At 49.1% G+C, this 19,651-nt stretch overlaps 1 protein-coding gene across 4 annotated transcripts; it reads left to right on the top strand.

The window, feature by feature from the left end:
* Positions 1-392: 392 nt before the first annotated feature.
* Mavs (mitochondrial antiviral signaling protein) lies at positions 393-16,625 on the top strand. Of its 4 annotated transcripts, none has more exons than XM_027920502.2 (7): positions 393-451; positions 4,252-4,395; positions 6,050-6,227; positions 7,432-7,598; positions 8,663-8,819; positions 10,895-11,370; positions 12,246-16,625. In XM_027920502.2, exons 2-7 carry the CDS (start codon positions 4,279-4,281, stop codon positions 12,675-12,677), a joined length of 1,527 nt encoding a protein of 508 aa, XP_027776303.2. In that variant the 5' UTR covers positions 393-451; positions 4,252-4,278; the 3' UTR covers positions 12,678-16,625. The 4 variants fall into 4 exon arrangements, with proteins under 4 accessions (XP_027776303.2, XP_071464887.1, XP_027776311.2 ...); XM_071608786.1 differs by lacking the exon at positions 393-451 and adding an exon at positions 458-668 and having other exon boundaries at positions 7,453-7,598; XM_027920510.2 differs by lacking the exon at positions 393-451 and adding an exon at positions 458-668.
* The last annotated feature ends 3,026 nt before the right edge of the window (positions 16,626-19,651 follow it).

Here is a 19,651-nt window from a genome sequence, read left to right as displayed (position 1 = left end):
CAGGCCTGGGAGACGCTGGAGTGAGCGACACGAAGACCCTCTCTCCTCAGAGCACCCAGCTGGAGGAGGGGTTGCTTCACCTGAGGAGTGCGGGTATTGGATTCCAATCCCGCCAAGGACTCGGAGGTGAACAGCCCTCCAGGCTTCTGGCCTGAACCTGGAGTTCCCCCTGGAAGTGCTCAAGACAAATAAGGGAAGAAAACAATCTGCTCTTCTGCGCCCCCTGCAGGAATCTAGGTGCATACCCAACGCCCTTCGGAGCGCTTCCAGGACTACTCGCCAAGGCCAAGTGCCCGCCCCTGCCGCGGAGTCACCACCGGTGGCCACGAAGCCCCGCCCCCCTGCCTAGCCAATGGACGCACGGGCCGAGCCCCGCCCCGCCCCTTCCCTGTGGGGAGGGTTCCTTGCTGGAGACAGTGGTCAGCTGGTCGCTGGGTCGTGACTGCCCTAGGTAAGATCGCCGTCCCGGGCGCTGGGTCCTCTGGGCTCTGCATGCATCGATGCCCTTCCGGGAGGTAGGCTGCAGCTGCAGGAGCCAAGTGGGTCTCGGAGACCGCCGGGGCGCGCAGGGCCCGGGGCGCGGAACTCCGGGAACCGCAATTGCCAAGCACTTGTGTTTCGGGACCCCGAGGGCTCCTCGCGCCACCTCCAGCACCCGAAGAGAGTGGGTAGGTGGTTCAGGGCGTCTGCTCAGGCTCGGGGGAAAAGGTGGGGCCGGAAGGAGACGAGCTGAATTACTCCCGCCGCCTGCAGGCCCAGGGTGACCCTCAGGCTATACTGGGCCCGGGTGCGCCGACCTGTGGCAGTAACTCCCGGGAGTTCGCTGCCGCCAGTCCCTGGGTCTTGACAGTTGTCGGCTGGTGGCATCTGCTCCGAACAGCCTCCCTGCCCTCCGCGGACCTGGGTCCCGCCCAGGAATCCGATCCGAGGCTCCGAGGCCTGTCCCATGGGAGGGTGGATATTTCTTTCCACTACGCGCTCAGAGGCTCTAGGGCAGTCGGGTCGGAAACTTTGTTCCGGGGTCTGGAACACTCTGCTACCTCCTCCCTTTCTCTGATATCGAAGTGCCAGAGAAAGGGTGAGCATGAAACCAAGCAAGAACGACATTCTTTGTATGGATGCTGTGAAGCTTCAAAAACATCTTGTAGGACAGTCAGTTACCTGGGAATTAAGGCTGACAAGGAGAGCAGCCCTCTCTCAAAAGATTTCCCCTACTGCCAAGAGAAAGAGATTAATGTTGCATCCTCCCATGTGCATCTCCTCTGGCCACCCCCATCCCGCCCCCTCGACGACCTTGGCCCCTCTGCAGGCATAGATGCAGAGGGCTGGCTGTGTGGCCCTCACTTCCTCCAGGGGCCTTTGTGCTCTGTAAGGTACATAGCCAACTTCAGTGAGGTAGCACATCTTGGGTTCAATTCTTGTGTGGACCCCTGGCCAGCTGTGTAAATGGTATCACTTCTTTCCTGGGATTGTCAAGAAATCAAGTGGAAAAAAATCTCAGGATATGTCTATCTGTAGTGAGCCCTCAATCAATGTGAAAACATGGGCTTCCATTCCTTTTGGTGGGGTCACATCACCCCATCTTCCCCATCTGTACCTTAAGGCTTGAGACTGGGCTGTGGAAGAGCGCTTCATGGGACTCCCTCCTAGTGCCCTCCTAAGTGCCATGGGAAGGTAAGGAGAAGGGGTTCCATAAATCTCCACAGAGTTGTCTTTGTGCATCTCCTGAAAGATCAGAAGACCCATAGCTTCCTGCTCTCTGGACTTTCCATCACTAGCAATTGTCCCACCAGGAGTCTGAAGCATGGTGGTCAACAAAGCAAATCATGCAACCTGGGGCTATGAGACCACCAGATAGGATTGCTGTCCCGCATCCTATGTGGTGAGGACCTGGCACCTGCAGCAGCTATAGGTACAGTCTATGATGCAACACTGTCTCTGTGCATGTGGGTATCATGCACACTGAATACCCACTTTGTCCCCTATCATAGCTTCCTTACCTCTTTGACAGTGCTTTTGATATTCAACAACATCTTAAGCTTCACATGTTCAAAACAGACCTCTGGAGTTCCCTCTTCACCAAGGCTCTCCCATTGCTTCCCTGGCTTGGTAAATGGCACTTTCCTCCTACCCAGTGCCCAGGGAGTCATGCTTGATTCTCCCCTTTCCTTCACCTTCCTCATCCACAAACACCAGGAATCCCACTTCCCCTTGCCACTTCTGTGGTTATCATCCTGGCCATGTCCATATGTCTCCCCCCGAACCCCACCCTGAGTGGCCTCCTGACTTGTCTCCTGCTCCCATTGTGGCCCTTCCACAGTCCTCATGACCACCAAAGAGGACTTTGATGTAAATCAAAAACTCTCTTTTCCTTGTTAGAACCTTTAAGGGAGTTTTCTATTTTTCTCCAAATAAAACCCAAAGTCCTTTTCTACAAGAGTGGCCCCTAACAACCTCTGTGACCTTGATCTTTGCCTCTCCCCCTAGCTTTCTGAACCTCGACCGCACTGGCCTGCATTCTATTCTTCAAACATGCCCAACTCATTCCCATCCTAGGACTTCCTCATACTGTGCCCTCTGCCTGAAACACTAATCTTCTCACAGCTGAGAACAGCCCAACTCAAATGTCTCCAACTGAGAAGGGCTTCCTTAATTACCCCAGTTCAAGTAGCATGACCTTCTCCAGGATGTGTCTCATTGCTCTGTTTTGTTTTCTTTACAATTTGTATTGCTTTTTGGAATTCTCATTTAGGTATGTGTTTACTATCTGTTATCTCTCCTACCCCAATGAATATAAATTGGATAATGGCACAGACCTTATCTCTCTTATCCCCTGCAGCACTCCCTGATGGGGAGGCAAATAAGAAACAAGCAAACAAATACACCTATACTTGCAAATTGTGGCAAGTACATAGCTACCACTTGTATTTGGAATATTTTTAAACTTTTAAGCTTATATGTCTGAACTGAACAATTGTATTGTCAAAACAAACTCCCTGAGCTATTTTAAGGAAAAGGCTGGTAACTTGCCTGGGTCATACTGTGGTGTTCAGGGCAGTAAGTCAATCTCCTGCCATAAGAACACATATACAAGCTTTAAGGGTGAGTCTGCAGGCATCTTCTGGGAAGAACCTGATCCTAAACCTCATTCCTTTGCTTTTCCAGTGACTAGAAAGCTCCTTAATTTCTTAGTAACTTATTTTCTTCATATTTATAGTAAAACGATCCTTTTGTATGTGTGTTGGGGGCGGGGGTGTTAGGTCTTGCTAAGGTGTCCAGGTTGGCCTTGAATTTGTGATTCTACTGCCTAGCCTTCCAAATTGGGATGGATTACAGGAGCATGCCACTGAAGGGGGAGTCCTATTGTTATTATGTTGGACTTGTTTTTTTCTTTATTTTGGTATACCCCAAAGAGGCAGCACTTGTAGGTGACTCTCTTACTATCCTGCCTAAGAGTCAGGAGGGGAACAGGTATATCCCCTAGTCACAGCAGCTAGGGGCACATTGCAGACCCTCCTCAGCACTGAACAACCTGCAGGGTAGAAATGGGTCCTAGAAGTCGGGTGTGGTGGCACACGCCTGTAATCACAGCAGCTCCAGAAACTAAGACAGGAGGATGGCGAATTCAGAGCCAGCCTCAGCAATGGCGAGTCGCTAAGCAACTCAGTGAGATCATGTCGCTAAATAAAATACAAAATAGGGCTGAGTTCAATCCCAAGTGTCCCTGAGTTCAATCCCTGTTCCCACCTCTTTCAAAAAAGAAATGGGTCCTGGGTCTTCTGCATCTGATTTTTTTCTGGTCATCAATTGATTTTTTTTTTAAATTTTTGTTTTTGGGTACCAGGGATTGAACTCAGGGGCACTCAACCACTGAATCACATCCCTAGCCCTATTTTGTATTTTAATAGAGACAGGGTCACACTGAGTTGCTTAGTGCCTTGCTAAATTGCTGAAGCTGGCTTTGAACTTGTGATCTTCCTGCCTCTACCTCCTGAGCCCCTGAGATTATAGGCATGTGCCACTGTGCCTGGCCCATCAATTCATTTTAAACCAATTATTTGAGAGCCTCTGAGAACTAGGCAATATTAACATAGAATGTTTTAAGAAATAAAAGATTAAAGGGAATAAAGCAAAAATTCCAAAACATGGAGAAAGAATTATGATTTGTCCAACCCTGTTGCCATGTGCAATGCCTTTTCTTCCAGTCTTTTTACCTCTCTCTCAGTCCATTTTCCCTTCCCCGGGCCGCAGCCCTATCTTTTTAGAAGCTGAGCAGCCATGGCCTTTGCTGAAGATGAGACCTATAAGTATATCCGCCTCCATCACAGCAAGTTTTGCTGTGTTAATGTTCTGGAGATTCTGCCTTTTCTGCCTTGCCTGACAGCCAGTGACCAGGTGAGCAGGGAAGTGACAATTGGACATGGGGCTGGGGGCTGGGCTGTGGAATTAAGCTCAGCCCCATGCCAGGTTTTCACCCAAGCCTGGGCCTACTACTTTTTTTTAGTTCCCCTCTGTCTTGCTTCTTGTGTTCTCTGCTTTTTAACTTTTAGATGAAACGTGGTTCAGGGTGGCTTTTCTAACCTTGCTGAGCTCCCTCTTGTGTTGTTTTAGTGTAGTGCTCAAAAATATGGCACTGACTCTGGTCCCTTTGCCCATTATTTTTTAGGTCCTCTTTTCTTCCCTGATGGTTTTTTTGTTTTGTTTTGTTTTGGTATCAGGGATTGAACCCAGGGATGCTTAACCATTGAGCCACACCTACCCCAGCTCTTTTTATTTTTTATTTAGAGACAGTGTCTCACTTAGTTGCAGCGATCCTCCTGCCTCAGCCTCCCAAGCTGCTGGGATTTCAGGCATGAGACACTGTGCTTGGCTCAGTTTTGAGAGTTGAGAGGGGCCAGATCTGTCCTGCCCCACCAGGACTTTCTGCAGACCCCTTAAACTAACTAGTTAGTGAAATGAATGAATCCCTTACAATTTTAGCTGTTCTCAAATGGTATCCCTGTGCTCCTAGTAGATGCCTGTGGGCTCTTTTGGCACCCAAAAGACATGTCCTCCAGTGTCTCAGGAGCACCATTGCTTCCTCTGTGTCCTCCTGTGTAAGTACCATTAGAGCACAGGTCTGGGGTAGTTGAGTTTTTGTCCCAATTTGTATTGATGAGCTTGCAGACATATCTTGTTACCTCGTTTGTAGTAAATGTTTTCTCTGAGTTTTCATTTCTTCTAGTTGCTCTTTCTGTTTGTTTGTTTTTTGTTTTTTCCCTTTGGACCAGGGATTGAGCCCAGGGACACTTAACCATTGACCATATCCCCAGCCCTTTTTTAAATGTTTTATTTTGAGATAGGGCTTTGCTAAGTTGCTGAGACTGGCCTTGAACTTGCAATCCTCCTGCCTCAGCTCCCAAGCTGTTAAAATTACAGAAGTGCACCACCATGCCCAGCTAGTTGCTTGTTTTTATAAGGGAATTTGAATCAGTGTAAAAATGCAGCTGGTGTCTTCTTTCCAGATACCCGCTCCGCAGTGGCTCCCCAGAACCCTCATTCCCCCAATTTGATCCCCTTTCTTCTCTTCTTTGCCTCTTTTCATCTTATTGTTGCTACATACCTTTCCTTCTGCATCCATCCAAGCCTTTATCTTTGCTTTAGGGCCTGTCTAAACCCAAGGCTTTGCCTCAGATTAACTGGGTTTGGATTCCTGTCCCACTGCTATAGGATTGATGCTACTTTGCTTCTGCTAATGCCTCAGTTTCCTCATCAGTGTATAGGGATAATAATGGCATTAAATAAGAATTCATGTAAAACCACAACAGAGAGCCTAGGACATTGTCACAGCCTATTTCCTGCTAGCTGCCTTTATTGTTGTTGGTAATTTCTCTTCTTCACTCCATACCTGGGCTCCAGTCCTGGTCTTGTTCTGAGCTCTGACTCAATTTCAGATGGCTGACTCCTTCTTGTGGCTTTCTTGATGCCCCCTCTGCAGTGGCTCCTCTGTGGGTGGAGAAAGAATTGGGGCCACCTGGCTTGAGCAGGGTGGCTGCACTGTGTCTTCTAGGATCGACTACGGGCCTGCTACTCAAGCCTGGGAAACCAGGACACACTCTGGGAACTCTTCAACCGCCTCCAGCGCCGGACTGGTTGGGTAGATTTCTTAATCAAGGCACTGAAGATCTGTGAGCAGGCTGAGCTTGCTGAGGAAGTGGCTCATGTTTACCGGAGCAAACTGCTTCCTGGTGAGCCTCCCATCCTGGCCATTTCTGGTCACCCTGCCCCCATCACCCCTGAGCAATATACACACTTGGGTGTAAATCCTGGCAGAGCCACTTATTATCTGTGTCCCTTTGACCAAGTTCCTTAATTTCCCTGAACCTCAGCCTTCTCCTCTGCAAAATGGGGCTAATGGCAATGTCTATCACATCAGGCTGCAATAAATAGCATAGGATGGTACCTGCTGAGTATTTAGCTGGGGCTCAGCACCTCCCATGTGCTCAGTGCGGGGGGGACCTTCTTTCAGTTTTGTGGCTGTGGTGTTTGCCTCCTTATTTCCTCTTCTGTCTCATATTCCCCCATCCATTCATTCACCAACTCTCTCTCCACCTCCCTTAAGCTGCCTGATTACTCCTTAACTACTCTTAAGTTCCCTGGCCGGCTTGAGTGCCCAGAGGGAATTCATGGGATGGAATCTGACACAGGAAGAAAAACTGAATCAGCCCTATCTAGTTCAGACTAGAGGCTATCCCAGAGATCCTCACTCAGATTTATAGCTTTGGAACACTCATCTTCTTCCCCTCTTCCTTCCTTCCTCTCTCCTTTCCCTGGGGATTGAACCCAAGAACATTTTACCACTGAGCTACATTGCCAGCCCTTTTTATTCTTTTATTTTGAGACAGGGTTTTGCCAAGTTGCTGAGGGCCTTGCTAAATTGTAGAGGCTGGCCTCAAACTCGTGATCCTCCTGCCTCGGCCTCTTGAGTTGTTGGGACTACAGGTGTACATTACCATGCCCCTCCTGGCTTCTTTTCTCCCCCCACCTCTTTCTCCCTTCTTTCCTAACTGCTCTCTTCATTTGTGGAGATTAGTAGTGATCCCCCCTGAATACAAATGGTTGTGGTAGTATCTGGGGCAGGATGTGGCAGGGATCAATTAGGTATAACAGCCCTGAGAGAAAAAAAGTCTGGGGACATAGGAGGAGTGACCGCTGATGTAGCCTGGGTGGTCATGTGGCTCCCTGCCCCACTCATGTCTTCCTTCTCCCCAACTCTTCTCTGCCTCCCACTCCTGTCCCCATTCCCATGATGCTTGTCACCTCTGGGGTGCCTCCCATGTCAGGTCAGCGTTTAGAGCTATGGAGGGAGGAGGCCCCAGAGCACCCAGGCCTTGCCCGTCACAGGGAGAACCCCTGATTCCTTCTTGGTATCACTGTATCTTTGTTCTCCAGGGAACCCAACCTGTTCTCCAGCCCCTCAGGCAGCACCGGCAGCTCCTGGCAAGGTCCCAGGGCCCTCTGCACCTGCTGTGGCTCACGTCCCCTACAATGGCTACCGAGAAGAGCCAAGTTACCCCAGGCCTGTGCAGGACACACAGCCACCAAAGTCCCCAGGAGAGGTATGTCCTCAGGGTTCACCCCAGGCTGCCTGTTTTTATGTTCTTGTCTGCTCACTTCTGTGCCCCCACCTCCAGCCTCTTGGAAGTCTTTGCCTGCCTCCCACAAGTCATGCCTGATCTCTGTTAAGGACCCCAGGCTCCTTCAGTGGGGACCTGCTTCAGCCCAGCTCCCAGACTACTGACAAGGTCTGAGGCAGCCCCCAGCACTGTCATCAAACAGCTTGGGAGGCCACGCTTTACCACGTGGTCATGCGAGATGTTGAGCTGGGTGGAAGAACCTGGGAGTGACCAGACTGGGGAGTAGGGTGAGGGAACTGGAGGTCTCGGGTGGCTGGAGGGGCTGTAATTATCACAGTAAAGTTAAGTGTAGAGAAAAGATGACAAATTATATGGAGATATGATAAGTGGGCTGTGGGGTATCAGGAGACACCAAACTGTGGACCTGAAACCACAGGGTTTGTGTAGAAACCCCTGAAGAAAGTGCTATGTGCAGTGGAGACCTCCACATGGCCAGACAGATGGATAGGGACCCCCATGGGACAGTGTGTGTGTGTGTGTGTGTGTGTGTGTGTTTTAAAGTCCTGAGGACTGAACCCAGGGTCTCGTGCATGCTAGGCAAGTGCTCTACCACTGAGGTATACCCCCAGTTCCCTGGGGTGTTTTCTTTGAGCCCGTCAGTGTCCAGTTCCCAGATGTAAGATCATCTGTGGACAGAGGGTCTGGCAATGACCAGAAATAAGAAAAGAGCTCCTTTAGAAGTTGTCCTTAGCTGGGCACAATGGCGAATGCCTATAATACTAGTGACTCAGGAGGCTGAGGCAGGAAGATTGCAAGTTTGAGGCCAGCCTAAGCAACTTAGCAAGGCCCAGAGCAACTTAGCAAGACCCTGTCTCAAAATAAAAAACAAAAAGGGCTGGGATGTAGTTCAGTGGTAAAGCACTCCTGGATTCAATCCTTAATACCCCCATTACCACCACCAAAAAAAAAAAAAAAAAAAAGGGAGATGCCCCAGGAACATCAGCTGTTCTTTGCCAGCTCTTGTCAGCCATTTCTCTCTCTCTCAGAGTTCAGAGCCAGCCCCACAGATACCCAGTTCCAGGGGAGTCCTGAGGAGACCTGCTGGCTCCTTGGAGCCCTCCTCTAACCCAACATCCCTCAGCCTTCCGACATCCAGCAGGCATCAGGAGCAGGATCGAGAACTGGGTGGTACCCACATAGCAGGTATGCATGGGATATGATGTTGGAGGGCCTGTTTGACCTCCCAAGTGAAGGTTAGGATTAGAGTTGCCCCTTGGGCTTCCTTGAACAGGAGCAAAGTGGGAATAAAGTGCATTTACCCCAGGTACCAAACCAGTTCCTCAGTGAGTGTATCAGTTAGTATTTGCTGTGTAACAAACAGTCTAAAAAACATTATTATAAGTAGATTAAAATACAAGCGTTTATTTAGCACACAGCTGACCCAGCTAAACAGTTCTTCTGGTCTTGGCTGAATTTCCTCTCCTGAACTCACTGATACATATACTTATTCTGCTTCTGACTTATTGGATGGGGCACCTTTATTCCCTTCCATGGGGTTTCATATCCTCTAGCACACAGGCCTTTCCCATGGCAACTGGACAGAGACTTCTAAGTGAAGAAGAAAGGACTCTTGAGGCATAGACTCCAAACTGGCACAGTGTCCTTCCTTCTTCACTCTGTGGGCCTAAGCAAGTTATAAAGGACAGCCCAGATTCATGAGAAATTGACTCCATTCTTAGATGGGAGGCCTATAGATTAGCCAGGACCTGGAGGATGGGGAAAGACAGTACAAAGCTGGTCTGGCTATTGGCAGAGGAGCCCTTCAGTACTGCCCTACTACCAAGGGGTGTCCAGTTCCCAGAAAGTCACTAAAATATCTCAACCCCCAGAGGAAGCATGTCTATCATCAGCCAGGTGCCTGGACACTACACCAGATCTCAGTACTCCCCCTCAAGGCTGTGTAGCTGACCACCCTGACCTGGCGTGTCTTTCTACTACTTCCCAAACTGTATTCCATATGACACTTGTGCCTGGCCTGCCCTCAGTACCCTGGAACAGCCACAAGGCACAGGGATATTTAAAAGTTAGGAGAAACCATCTTGTGCCCTCCACTCTTGTCACCCCCAAATAGTCCTCAGCACCTGTTTGCACTTTACAGTGTTATTTTGTCATGGAATGCCTTTTAGGAGGTGCTTCTATGAACCATGAAGGCAAAGGCACCTGATTTCAGTGCATTGATGGACACAGGTTCCACGAGAGTCTGTGGTACTGCATTTAGGGGAGGGGACATGAGACATCACTTCTTTTTTAGAATTTGGGGGGTTTTAGATATACATGACAGTAAAGTGTATTTTGACATATTATACATGCATGGAGCGTAACTTATTCTAATTGGGATCCCCATTCTTTTTTTTTTCTTCCTATACTGGGAATTGAACTCAGAGGCACTCAACCCCTAAGCCACATCCCCAGACCTATTCTGTATTTTATTTAGAGACAGGGTCTCACTGAGTTGCTTAGCACCTCGTCATTGCTGAGGCTGGCTTTGAACTCGTGATCCTCCTGTTTCAGCTTCCTGAGCTGCTGGGATTACAAGCATGTGCCACCATGCCCAGCTTGGGATCCCATTCTTGTGGTTGTACATGATGTGGAGTTTCAGGCATCACTTCTGACCTTTGTCAACCTTGGGGTCTGGTGTGTGCATCCTTAGAGTTCCTGATGACACTGCCTCTATGGGCTGTCACCCTGTGTCAGGTCCTCTTCCTAGGGTGGCTTTGCCTTACTCCTGGGAACTGGCCAGCCTCTGGTACCACTTGACTGGTGTGAGCAGTTCTGCTTGAGCCACCCTGCTGTCCCTTGCCCTGATCCAGTGTTGCTCCTGCTGGGGAGTGTGGGGGACAGCAGTGAGGGGAACATCTAGGATTCCACTAGCTAGAGAGAGAAAAAAGCAGAAACAGGACAGGGAGGTGTTCTGGGTGGGAGAAACAGAAGCAGAAAGAATAGCCAATAATGATCTTTAAGCTCCTGGATGCAGTTAGTGGGAAGGATGACATCGGTCTTGTGATAGGACAGACTTGGGGATATAGGTCAAGGACTGCAGGCAACAGTTGAGTCTCAGGTCTGAGAGCGATGACCAAAGGGACTATAGTCTTCTCCATGCACAGGTGATTGGGAGGCATGTTGCAATAGGGCTAATGTGATTTGAGACACAGGGACCTTTCCCCACCCCTGAGGGTGACAGTCCTTTGGGTTTATGCTTCTACTTTTGCTACCTGCAGGTGCAGTTTGCAGCTCCACATCAGCCCGTGGGCCTGTGTCCCCGACTGTCTCCTTCCAGCCCCTGGCCCGTTCCACCCCCAGGAAAAGCCACTTGCCTGGACCTGCAGTGTCAGCTCCTGCATCTGCTGGTCCCTCCTCCATTGCCTTGGCTTCTGTAGAGGAGATTGGTGACCATAATAAGACTGCCATCTGCTCTAGTGATGCAGAGGTACCTGCTGATTCAACAACTACCAGCTTACTGCCCTCCAAAGTGCCTGCCAACTCAGCCCTTGTCGGCTTGGGGCCCTCCAAGTTGCCTACCAGCACAAAGCCCCCTGGTGCAATGCCCCCTAAAGTGCCCTCCAACCCAGCACCATCCAAGTTGCCCATCAACTCAACACGTGCTAGCGCCATGCCATCCAAAGTGCCTACTGCTACCATGATTCCCACCAAGGTGCCTACCAACACAATGCCCTCCAACGGGAGCAAAGCCAAGGTGAGTCCTGGCCCCTCTTAGCAGTGCCTCAGGCCCCTTCCCTTTGGGCCCTGTCCTTGGACCCTTCCCAGTCTCCATCCTGTCTCTAGCCTGGGCAAGTCCATGACCTCTCCTTAAAGCTGTGGGGACAAGCTGGCAACCTGCCTCATCCTCTAGGAGGAATGACTGTCATGAAAACCCCTAAGTATCATTGCCTCAAGAGGGTCAGGCATGGGGCCACCCTACTGGTCATGTGCTTTAACTCACTGGGACTCAGCCTCCAGTTAAGCTTAGCAACACTGATCTGTCGATGAGGAAGCAGTGAGGGGTGGAGCATGGTGGCCCACTTGCCTTCGTGCCTTGCCCTTTGCCACCAGTATGTCTGGCCTGCCTGTGACCAGGCTTTCCAAACAGCAATTCCTGGCCAGCCAGCCTGGAGCAGCTGCTCTGACCCATTAGCCCCCATAGCTGCCCTCTCCAAAGCCTCGCATCTAACCCTACTGCTGTTGTCTGCCTCGAGGAAGCAAGTTCCTGAGGCTCCAGGACACTGTAGCTGCCCTGTGATCCTAAGGCCTCAGCAGTAGGGGCTTGCTGTCAAGGGCTTCCCTGGAGTGAGCTCACAGGCAGACCAGTGAGTGGGGAGAGGGCTGCAATGAGGCCATCAATGAAATGATACTACAAAGCCTTGGTGCCTTCTTCCCCTTCTGTCCTCTTCCCCACCAATGGTCGGGTCTCCAAGTGATGGTGTCTTGCAAGCCAGGATATAGGATGGGAACTGAGAAGTTTGGGCTTGGGCTACTAGTTCATGCCCTGACTCGAGAACAGGGCCACCCACTTTGTCTGGCTTATCTCCCTCCCATACCCATCCCCTTCCAGCACTTTCTTTTCTTTCCCAGGAGACCCCAGGGACTCCAGCAACCACAGTCACCATTGAAGGCAGCTCTCCTTGGAGGGGTAGCAGCTCTGGGAACTTGCCCTCTGAGGCCGAGCTGAGCAAGCCTGGTACCCTGGTATCGAGGGTCGATAGCCAGCCATTTTCCGGCTGTTCTGAAGATCTCGCTATCAGCAATTCTCTGGTCCTGGAGTCCAGCCAAGGCCCAGAGGAAAATGAGTACATGTCCTTTGCTATCCATGTGGCTGAGGGTCCCAGTGCTGACCTCCTGGATGGCAGCCCTGAACGACCTGAGGCCTCAGAGCCCCAGGAGGAGGAAGAGGAGGAGATGTGCCCAACAGCACCAGGGGCTCTGTGGTGGCTGGGGACTGCCGCAGCCAGCGCGCTCCTGGCGGTGCTCCTGGTAGTGCTGTACCGGCGGCGCCCACTGCAGTGAAACCTCCATTGCCCACCACATTCCCATGGTGCCCTTTCCCCAGGCTGGCAGGGGCCGGGTCAAGCAGGGGACCTCGAGAACTACGGGCCTGATGGAGGAGTGAGTTGTGAGGACAGCGTTTTCTGTCCTAGCTCTTGTCCTCTGCTTGTCCCTCACCATCCTTGGCTTTCCAGGCTCTAAGCGGCCCCCAGTGCTTCAGACCTTGCCTACCTGGTAGTCTCCCTGTGTGCTCCTAAGGAGGTCCCCTCCACCAGGCTTTGTCCCCCTTTGCCCAAGCCTGAAGATCAGGAGATGCCCCTCATTCTGCCCAGGTCCCCTGAGGCCAAAACAGGTGTTCTGGGTGGGGAATTCCCACAAGACCTTGTTCCCCGCCCAGCAGCTCAGCATCCTGACAGCAGCAAGGTGCCTAGTGTTCAGGGAGCCAGCTGCTTTGGGTTCCCTGTCTCTCTAGTCCCCCTCTATTGGCCAGCCCACCCTGGAAGAAGGTCCAGTTCCAGTGGACCCAGGGAAGCCAGAAGCAGCCACTAGACAGGAGGAAGACCCTTGGAGCCTTTCTCCAGTCCCCTTACCTCCACCTCTGTCCTCCATTCTCTTTGGCTTCCTACATGGATTGGGGAAGGGACCTGCCTAGTGGGCAGAATTCAAGCCAGGTTCAGATTTCAGTTCTTCCCTTTCTGGGCTGTGTGACTTTGGCAGATGTTCAGGCTCTCTGGTCTGGTTTCCCCACGTGGACAGTGAGCTTCTAGCTCATCCTTCATGGACATGGCATACAGGATGCGGCATCCCTCCTGTCTAACCTGGTAGAGCTGAGGGCTTGAGAGGCAGAGTGCACAGCAACAAGGGTGCGCTGTGCAGTGAGGGCAGGCTCGGGCTGTATCCTGCTCATCATCTCACTAGCTCTTTAATCCCAGGCAAGATATTAACCTCTGTGTGCCTCACTTTTCTCACCTGTTAAATGGGAGTGAAATGTCTACACACACACACACATACACATATGTATGTACGTGTGTGTATATTCTAGTGTTGTCCTGGGGATTAAATTAGTTTATCTATGTAAATCTTAGACTGAATCCTGGCATTTCCTAAGGACTGGATACATGTGATTATTGCTAATTAAATGGGCAGTGAGTAGAGCACTTGGCTATACCTTTAGAGGTAAACCCAGACCCTGCTACCTTCTCCTTTCTTATATCTTCCTCTTAACTTCATCTAGTACATTTGCGAGTTGTTGGGGAGGGAGGTCTATCCAGTGGGCAGCTGTTCTCCCCATCTCCAGCAGCCAGGGGTGTTCCACCACCTCCCTGGGTGGGAAGATAGCTATTCTCTTTACACATTGAGGTGCACTGGGGGGTATCCTCTTGGGTTCTTTTCAGGTGGCCTTTGCTGGACAAATGGTAGGCACAGGAGCCTTCTCTATTTCTGGGCTCTTCAAGGGGCAAGAACTAGAGCCCTTGGAGACATCAGGGGTGTGGCTTGTTATGTAAAGCTCGAGGCAGCTTTACCCTACACTGCCCTAGGGAACTTCCGCAACCTAATGACCTCTACTTCTGAATTTCAGCCCCCACTCTAAACCCAACAGCCTCTAACTTGAATCCAGGTGTGGTCTGTCCCCAAGCTATCTATACCAGTACTTATCAATCCCTTGCTCTTAACCAACCACTGTATCCCCCACCTGTATCCCCAGGTGCCAGCCAGTCAGTTTGTGCACAGTCCTAGTTTTAATGTGCTAGCCTCCCAGGGTACTTTGGGGAAAAAAAAAAAAAAAAACTCACTGGGTGGAGTGGCCCATGCCTGTAATCCCAGCAGTTCAGGAGGACCAAATGTTCAAGGCCAGCCTCAGCAATTTAGGGAGAACCTAAATAACTTAGCAAGGCCCCATCTTTTTAAAGAATTAAAAAGGGCATAAAAAGGAGACATAAAAATGGAATGTAGTTCAGTAGTGAAGCACCTCTGGATTCAATCTCCAGCACCCCCTGAAAAGAAAAAAAAAAAAAAAACTGGCTCAAGAAGGCAACACGTAGTCCCAGAGAATCACTCACTCAACTGGGGGATTTCTTTTTGTTGGTGGTGGTGCCAGGGATTGAACTCAGGGGTGCTTAACCACTGAGCCACATCCTCAGCTCTTTTTATTTTTTTATTTCGAGACAGGGTCTCCCTAAATTGCTTAGGGCCTGTTAAGTTGCTGAGGCTGGCTTTGAACTTAATATCCACCTGCTTTGGCCTCCTGAGCCACTGGGATTATAAGTGCACCACTGTGCCCAGTCAACTGGTACAATTTCAACTACAGAAACCAGTCACTGTAGGCGATATATTGGATCAGGTGTGTGGGAAGTGTTCAGGGCCTTCCCAGCACATTTCAGACTATACCGCCTCGAATCCCTGACTTGGCCTGCACTTAACACTATCCCCATCTCAGCTATTATCAATCTGAAGACTTAAATGCCACCTTCAGGCAGAAATGGGAATTAGAGTCCAGTCTCAAGAATCCTGTTCTGGGTTGTGACTTTCAGCTGCAGGAAGGCTTACAAAGGAGTGTGAACTAGGAAGTTCACCTTCACAGCTGTGGCCCAGACAAGGTAGAGGCTGGAACACAAGGAAGGGAGGAAGGACCTCCACTCGCAGACGGGACTAGGGGACCCTTGAGGTCAAGGCTGAGTAGTCCTGGAGGGACCAATGCCCTCCTAAGTGCCCGGGGGCAGACCCACCTGCAGCAGAACCTCTGTCCACCTTCTTTCCCTGGCTGAAGCATTTCCTCAAAGCTCTGGGACTGTTGTGGTTTCTGTCTCTCAGGGAAGTACCCATGGACTTTAACCTAACAAAGCCAGAACAGTGCCACTCCTTCACTTCTCTTGCTGGCTACCCTCAGGTTTAGGGAGCTTCTTAGTCAAGGATGAGATGAAGGTGATGCCCTTTACCCTGCCAGGTCTCAGATTATTAATACCGTCTTTTAGAAAACATTTATTATGGCCAGCTTTCAGACAAATGCAAAAGTAGAGAGACCAGAATAACACACTGCCCATCTCCTGGCTTTAATATCTTGGCCATCTTATTCATCCCTGCCTGTTGCCCCCTTCCTTCCTCTTTTCTTTGGTATGGGGGGGCATTGATTTCAGGGGCACTTTACCACTGAGCTACATCCCCAGACCTTTTTATTTTTTATTTCAGGGTCTCACTGAGTTGCTTAGGCTGGCTTTGAATTTGCCATCCTCCTGTCTCCTCCTCCCAAATTGCTGCAATTACATCTATGCACCAATGCACCCGGCTGCCCCTTTTTTGAGTACAGGTTCTTTGTATAAGAGTGTGAAGGGTTCAGAAAGCCAAGGGAAAGACATAAGCTGGAAGGATTTTAAGATCATCTATTTTCTCCCAGGGCAGCATTAGGTAACAATGAAGCATCCATGTTGTGGTCTGTTGGCCTCTGTAGGTGACGTCCTTCTTGAACCAGTTCAAAGCATGAGCAGCACTGGACTCCATCTTAGGAGGAGGGGACTGCAAGCGTCCTTCCATTGTCAAGCTCCTTGGAGGTGCCTGCTATTGCTCCTGTCTCAGAGAAGTGACAACACATGAGACATATACCCCATGGCACAGCCCTTCCAACCAGCAGAAGTCCTCATGCTAGGCAATGTTCAAATTCCACAGTCCTAGGAATGGAGTCCTTGGGCCTTGAGGTTCCACACTTGCCATGGGTGCACTGTCATGCGCCTAAAGGCCAAGACCCACTTCCCCCTGGGAAGGGTGATGAGGGGTCTTTGGTCTGAAACGTCTGTGCTGGGATTGATACCGCTCCACAGAGGATAGTCACATTCTCCTTGCTTTCTTAGTTTTTTTTCCTTTATCCCAGGGCTAAGAGGTCCACAGGGGGTTCTGGGTGTGGTCACTGAACATTCTTCACTTGGCTGCTGCTAACAACAAATAATAATAAAGGTCGCCACTAATGTCTGACTTTAATTGCGTGCTAGACACTGTGCCAAGAGCTACACATATATTAGTTCATTTAATCCTCACAATGACCCTAGGAAAGAGACACCATTTTGGATCCAATTTATAGCTGGTTTACAAGACTGGGAGGGAAGAAAGACAAGAGGGACAATGACTCCTAGGCCCCAGAGCTAGATGCTTCTTACGTCTATGAACTTCAACTCACCTGATATCTGGAACAAAGTAAACCATTTAAAGTGAGATCATCACACCATCACATCACTGCCCAGTATGCCAAAATCTGCCACCTACTATAATAGTATAGTAACACTAGGTCTATAATTAAAATAATCTCAGGGGTGTCCTAATGATACGATTATAATCATTTTGTGTGTGCCCAGGCTCAAAGCCCTGGGGCTAGGTGAGGTGAGGCTGGTGCCATAAGAAAACTAGAATGTTAGTCTTCATGAAGACAGTTCGATTTAGCAGACATCGTTTAAGAGTCATTTGTGCCAGGTCCAAGGCCTCTGAGGGTGCCTTCGAGTGGTTGGGGGTGTTCATAATGTGTGATACAGGCAAAAAGGCTTCCATATCATCCTTTCATATAATTTTACAGCAAATATTTATTTTGTACCCACTGTGAGCTAAACATTATAATAGGTCTTGATGACATAGATAATAAAGACCTCTCCCTAAAAGTCCTCTCCCACCCCCCACTGTCTCTAACCCAGTAGTAGTTCAATGGAGTGTCTCTGGAGCATGGCAGGGGCCAGTGAGGGGGAAGGACAAGTATTGTTTTGATCTGTTTTTTTTTTTTTAAATTAATTAATTTATTTATTTATTAAAGAGAGAGAGAGAATTTTTAATATTTATTTTTTAGTTTTTGGTGGACACAACATCTTTGTTTGTATGTGGTGCTGAGGATCGAACCCGGGCCGCACGCATGCCAGGCAAGCGCGCTACCGCTTGAGCCACATTCCCAGCCCTTTGATCTGTTTTTGACTACTGAGAATTATAACTAAATTTGGAGCGGGGCGAGAAACAGTATGAGAGATAACATTAAATATTCATGAAAATGTGAATATGTTGGAGGAACGTAGGTTGGTGTTATGGCCTGAACATATATGTCCCTGCAAAATTCATAAGTTGGAACCTAACCCCAAGGTGATGGTATTAGGAGGTGAGTCCTTTGGGAAGTGATTAGGTCATGAGGGCTCCACCTTCAGGAATGGGATTCATGCCCCTAAGAGGACAGAGGGAGCTGGTATGGTGGTGAACACATGTAATCCCAGCAACTTGGGAGGTTGAGGCAGGAGGATCACAAATTCGAGGCCAGCTTCATCAACTTGGTGAGACCCCATTTCAAAATACAAAGTGCTAGGGATATTGCTCAGGGTAGAGCACTCCTGGGTTCGATAACCAGTACTGGAAAAAGAGAGGGTGAAAGGCTTGAAAGCCCTCTGTTCCTTCCACCATGTGAGGACAGAGAAGTCCATATGAGAAAGCAGCAACCATATCTTTGAAGCTGAGACTGGACCTTTATTAGACACTGAATTTGTTGGTGCCTTGATCTTGTACTTCCCAATCTCTAAAATGGAAATTTCAATGATTTCTAAATTACCTAATAAAAGGCATCTTGTAATAGCAGCTTGCATGAACTAAGCCAGTTGGTGATACCTTACTGGAAAACTGGCAGTTGTCTACTAGAGCCTAATATAGGCCTAAACCTGTGACCCAGCAATTCCACTCCTGGGTGTGTTCACAACAGAAACAAGAGTGCATGTCCACAAAGATGTGTGCAAGAATGCTTCTCAGATGCTCAAGTCCCTTGTGCAGTATTTGCACATCTCTGCACATTCTCCCATATAGTTCAAAACATCTTGAAATTGCTGAGCAAATGACACTCGCCTGTAATGCCAGTGACTTGGGAGGCTGATACAAGAGAATGGCAAGTTCAAGGCCAGTCTCAGCAATTTAGTGATGTCCTAAGCAACTCATCTCAAAAAATAAAAAGGGCTGGGGATGTAGCTCAGTGGCAAAGAGCCTCTGGATTCAATCCCTAGACTCCCCCCACCACCAAAAACAAACAAACAAACAAAAACTTCTAACCATCACACTGATCACACTGTCCATAATATCTCCAAAATAAGAAAAACCCAAATTGTCTATCCTCAGGAAAATGGATGTTATAATAAAGTCACACAGTAGAATACTATTATATAAATGAAGACATTGCAACATAGAACATGGATGAATCTCCTGGACCTGATGCTGAGCCGGAGTTAGTGTACACCAAAAAGCAAATTTTATTTATCTTAAATAAACAAAGCTGATTTATGATGTTAAAAGTCAGGAGAAAGATGAACTCTGGTAGGGATGTAGCTGGGAAGAAACATTCTGGGGTGTTGGTCTACCTCCTGATCCACGTGTTGATTTCATGAGTATTTTTAGTTTGTGTCCAGTACCCTGTGGGAGATGTGAAAATTGGGGATGGGGATGTGGCTCGAGGGTAACACACTCGCCTGGCATGTGCGGGGCGCTGGGTTTGATCCTCAGCACCACATAAAAATAAAATAAAGATGTTGTGTCCACTGAAAACTGAAAAATAAATATTAAAAATAATTCTCTCTCTCTCTCCTCTCTCTTAAAAAAATAAAGAAAATAAACAAAAATCCTCCAAATGAGGACTAAAAGCCATTTAATCAGAGCTTGAGAGGCAGTCAGCCATCATAATTTGCATGTGACAGGGACTCTTAAGGCAGGCAGGGATGCGAAACTCCATAGTAGGAAAAAGGGAAGGTTCAGGTGTGCCGTGATTGGATGATGTTGGCATGGGGTCCGCAGAGGAGGGCTAACTAGAAGAGTGGCATCTAATCATTGGTTAGGGAACATATATGGCTTTTCTGGTTGGTCTTGAGCTGTAAGAGGTGGAGAGGTGGTTGGAGGTTGGGAAGGAACCGTGATCATTAGCTAAATTCTCCACCCCACCCCCATACTGGGCATTGAACCCAGGGGCACTTCATACTGAGCTATATCCACATTCTTTTTATTTTTTT

This window comes from Marmota flaviventris, chromosome 2 (assembly GCF_047511675.1).
Source record: "Marmota flaviventris isolate mMarFla1 chromosome 2, mMarFla1.hap1, whole genome shotgun sequence".
Classification (NCBI taxonomy): Eukaryota; Metazoa; Chordata; class Mammalia; order Rodentia; family Sciuridae; genus Marmota; species Marmota flaviventris.
This window is presented reverse-complemented; position numbering and strand designations above follow the sequence as displayed.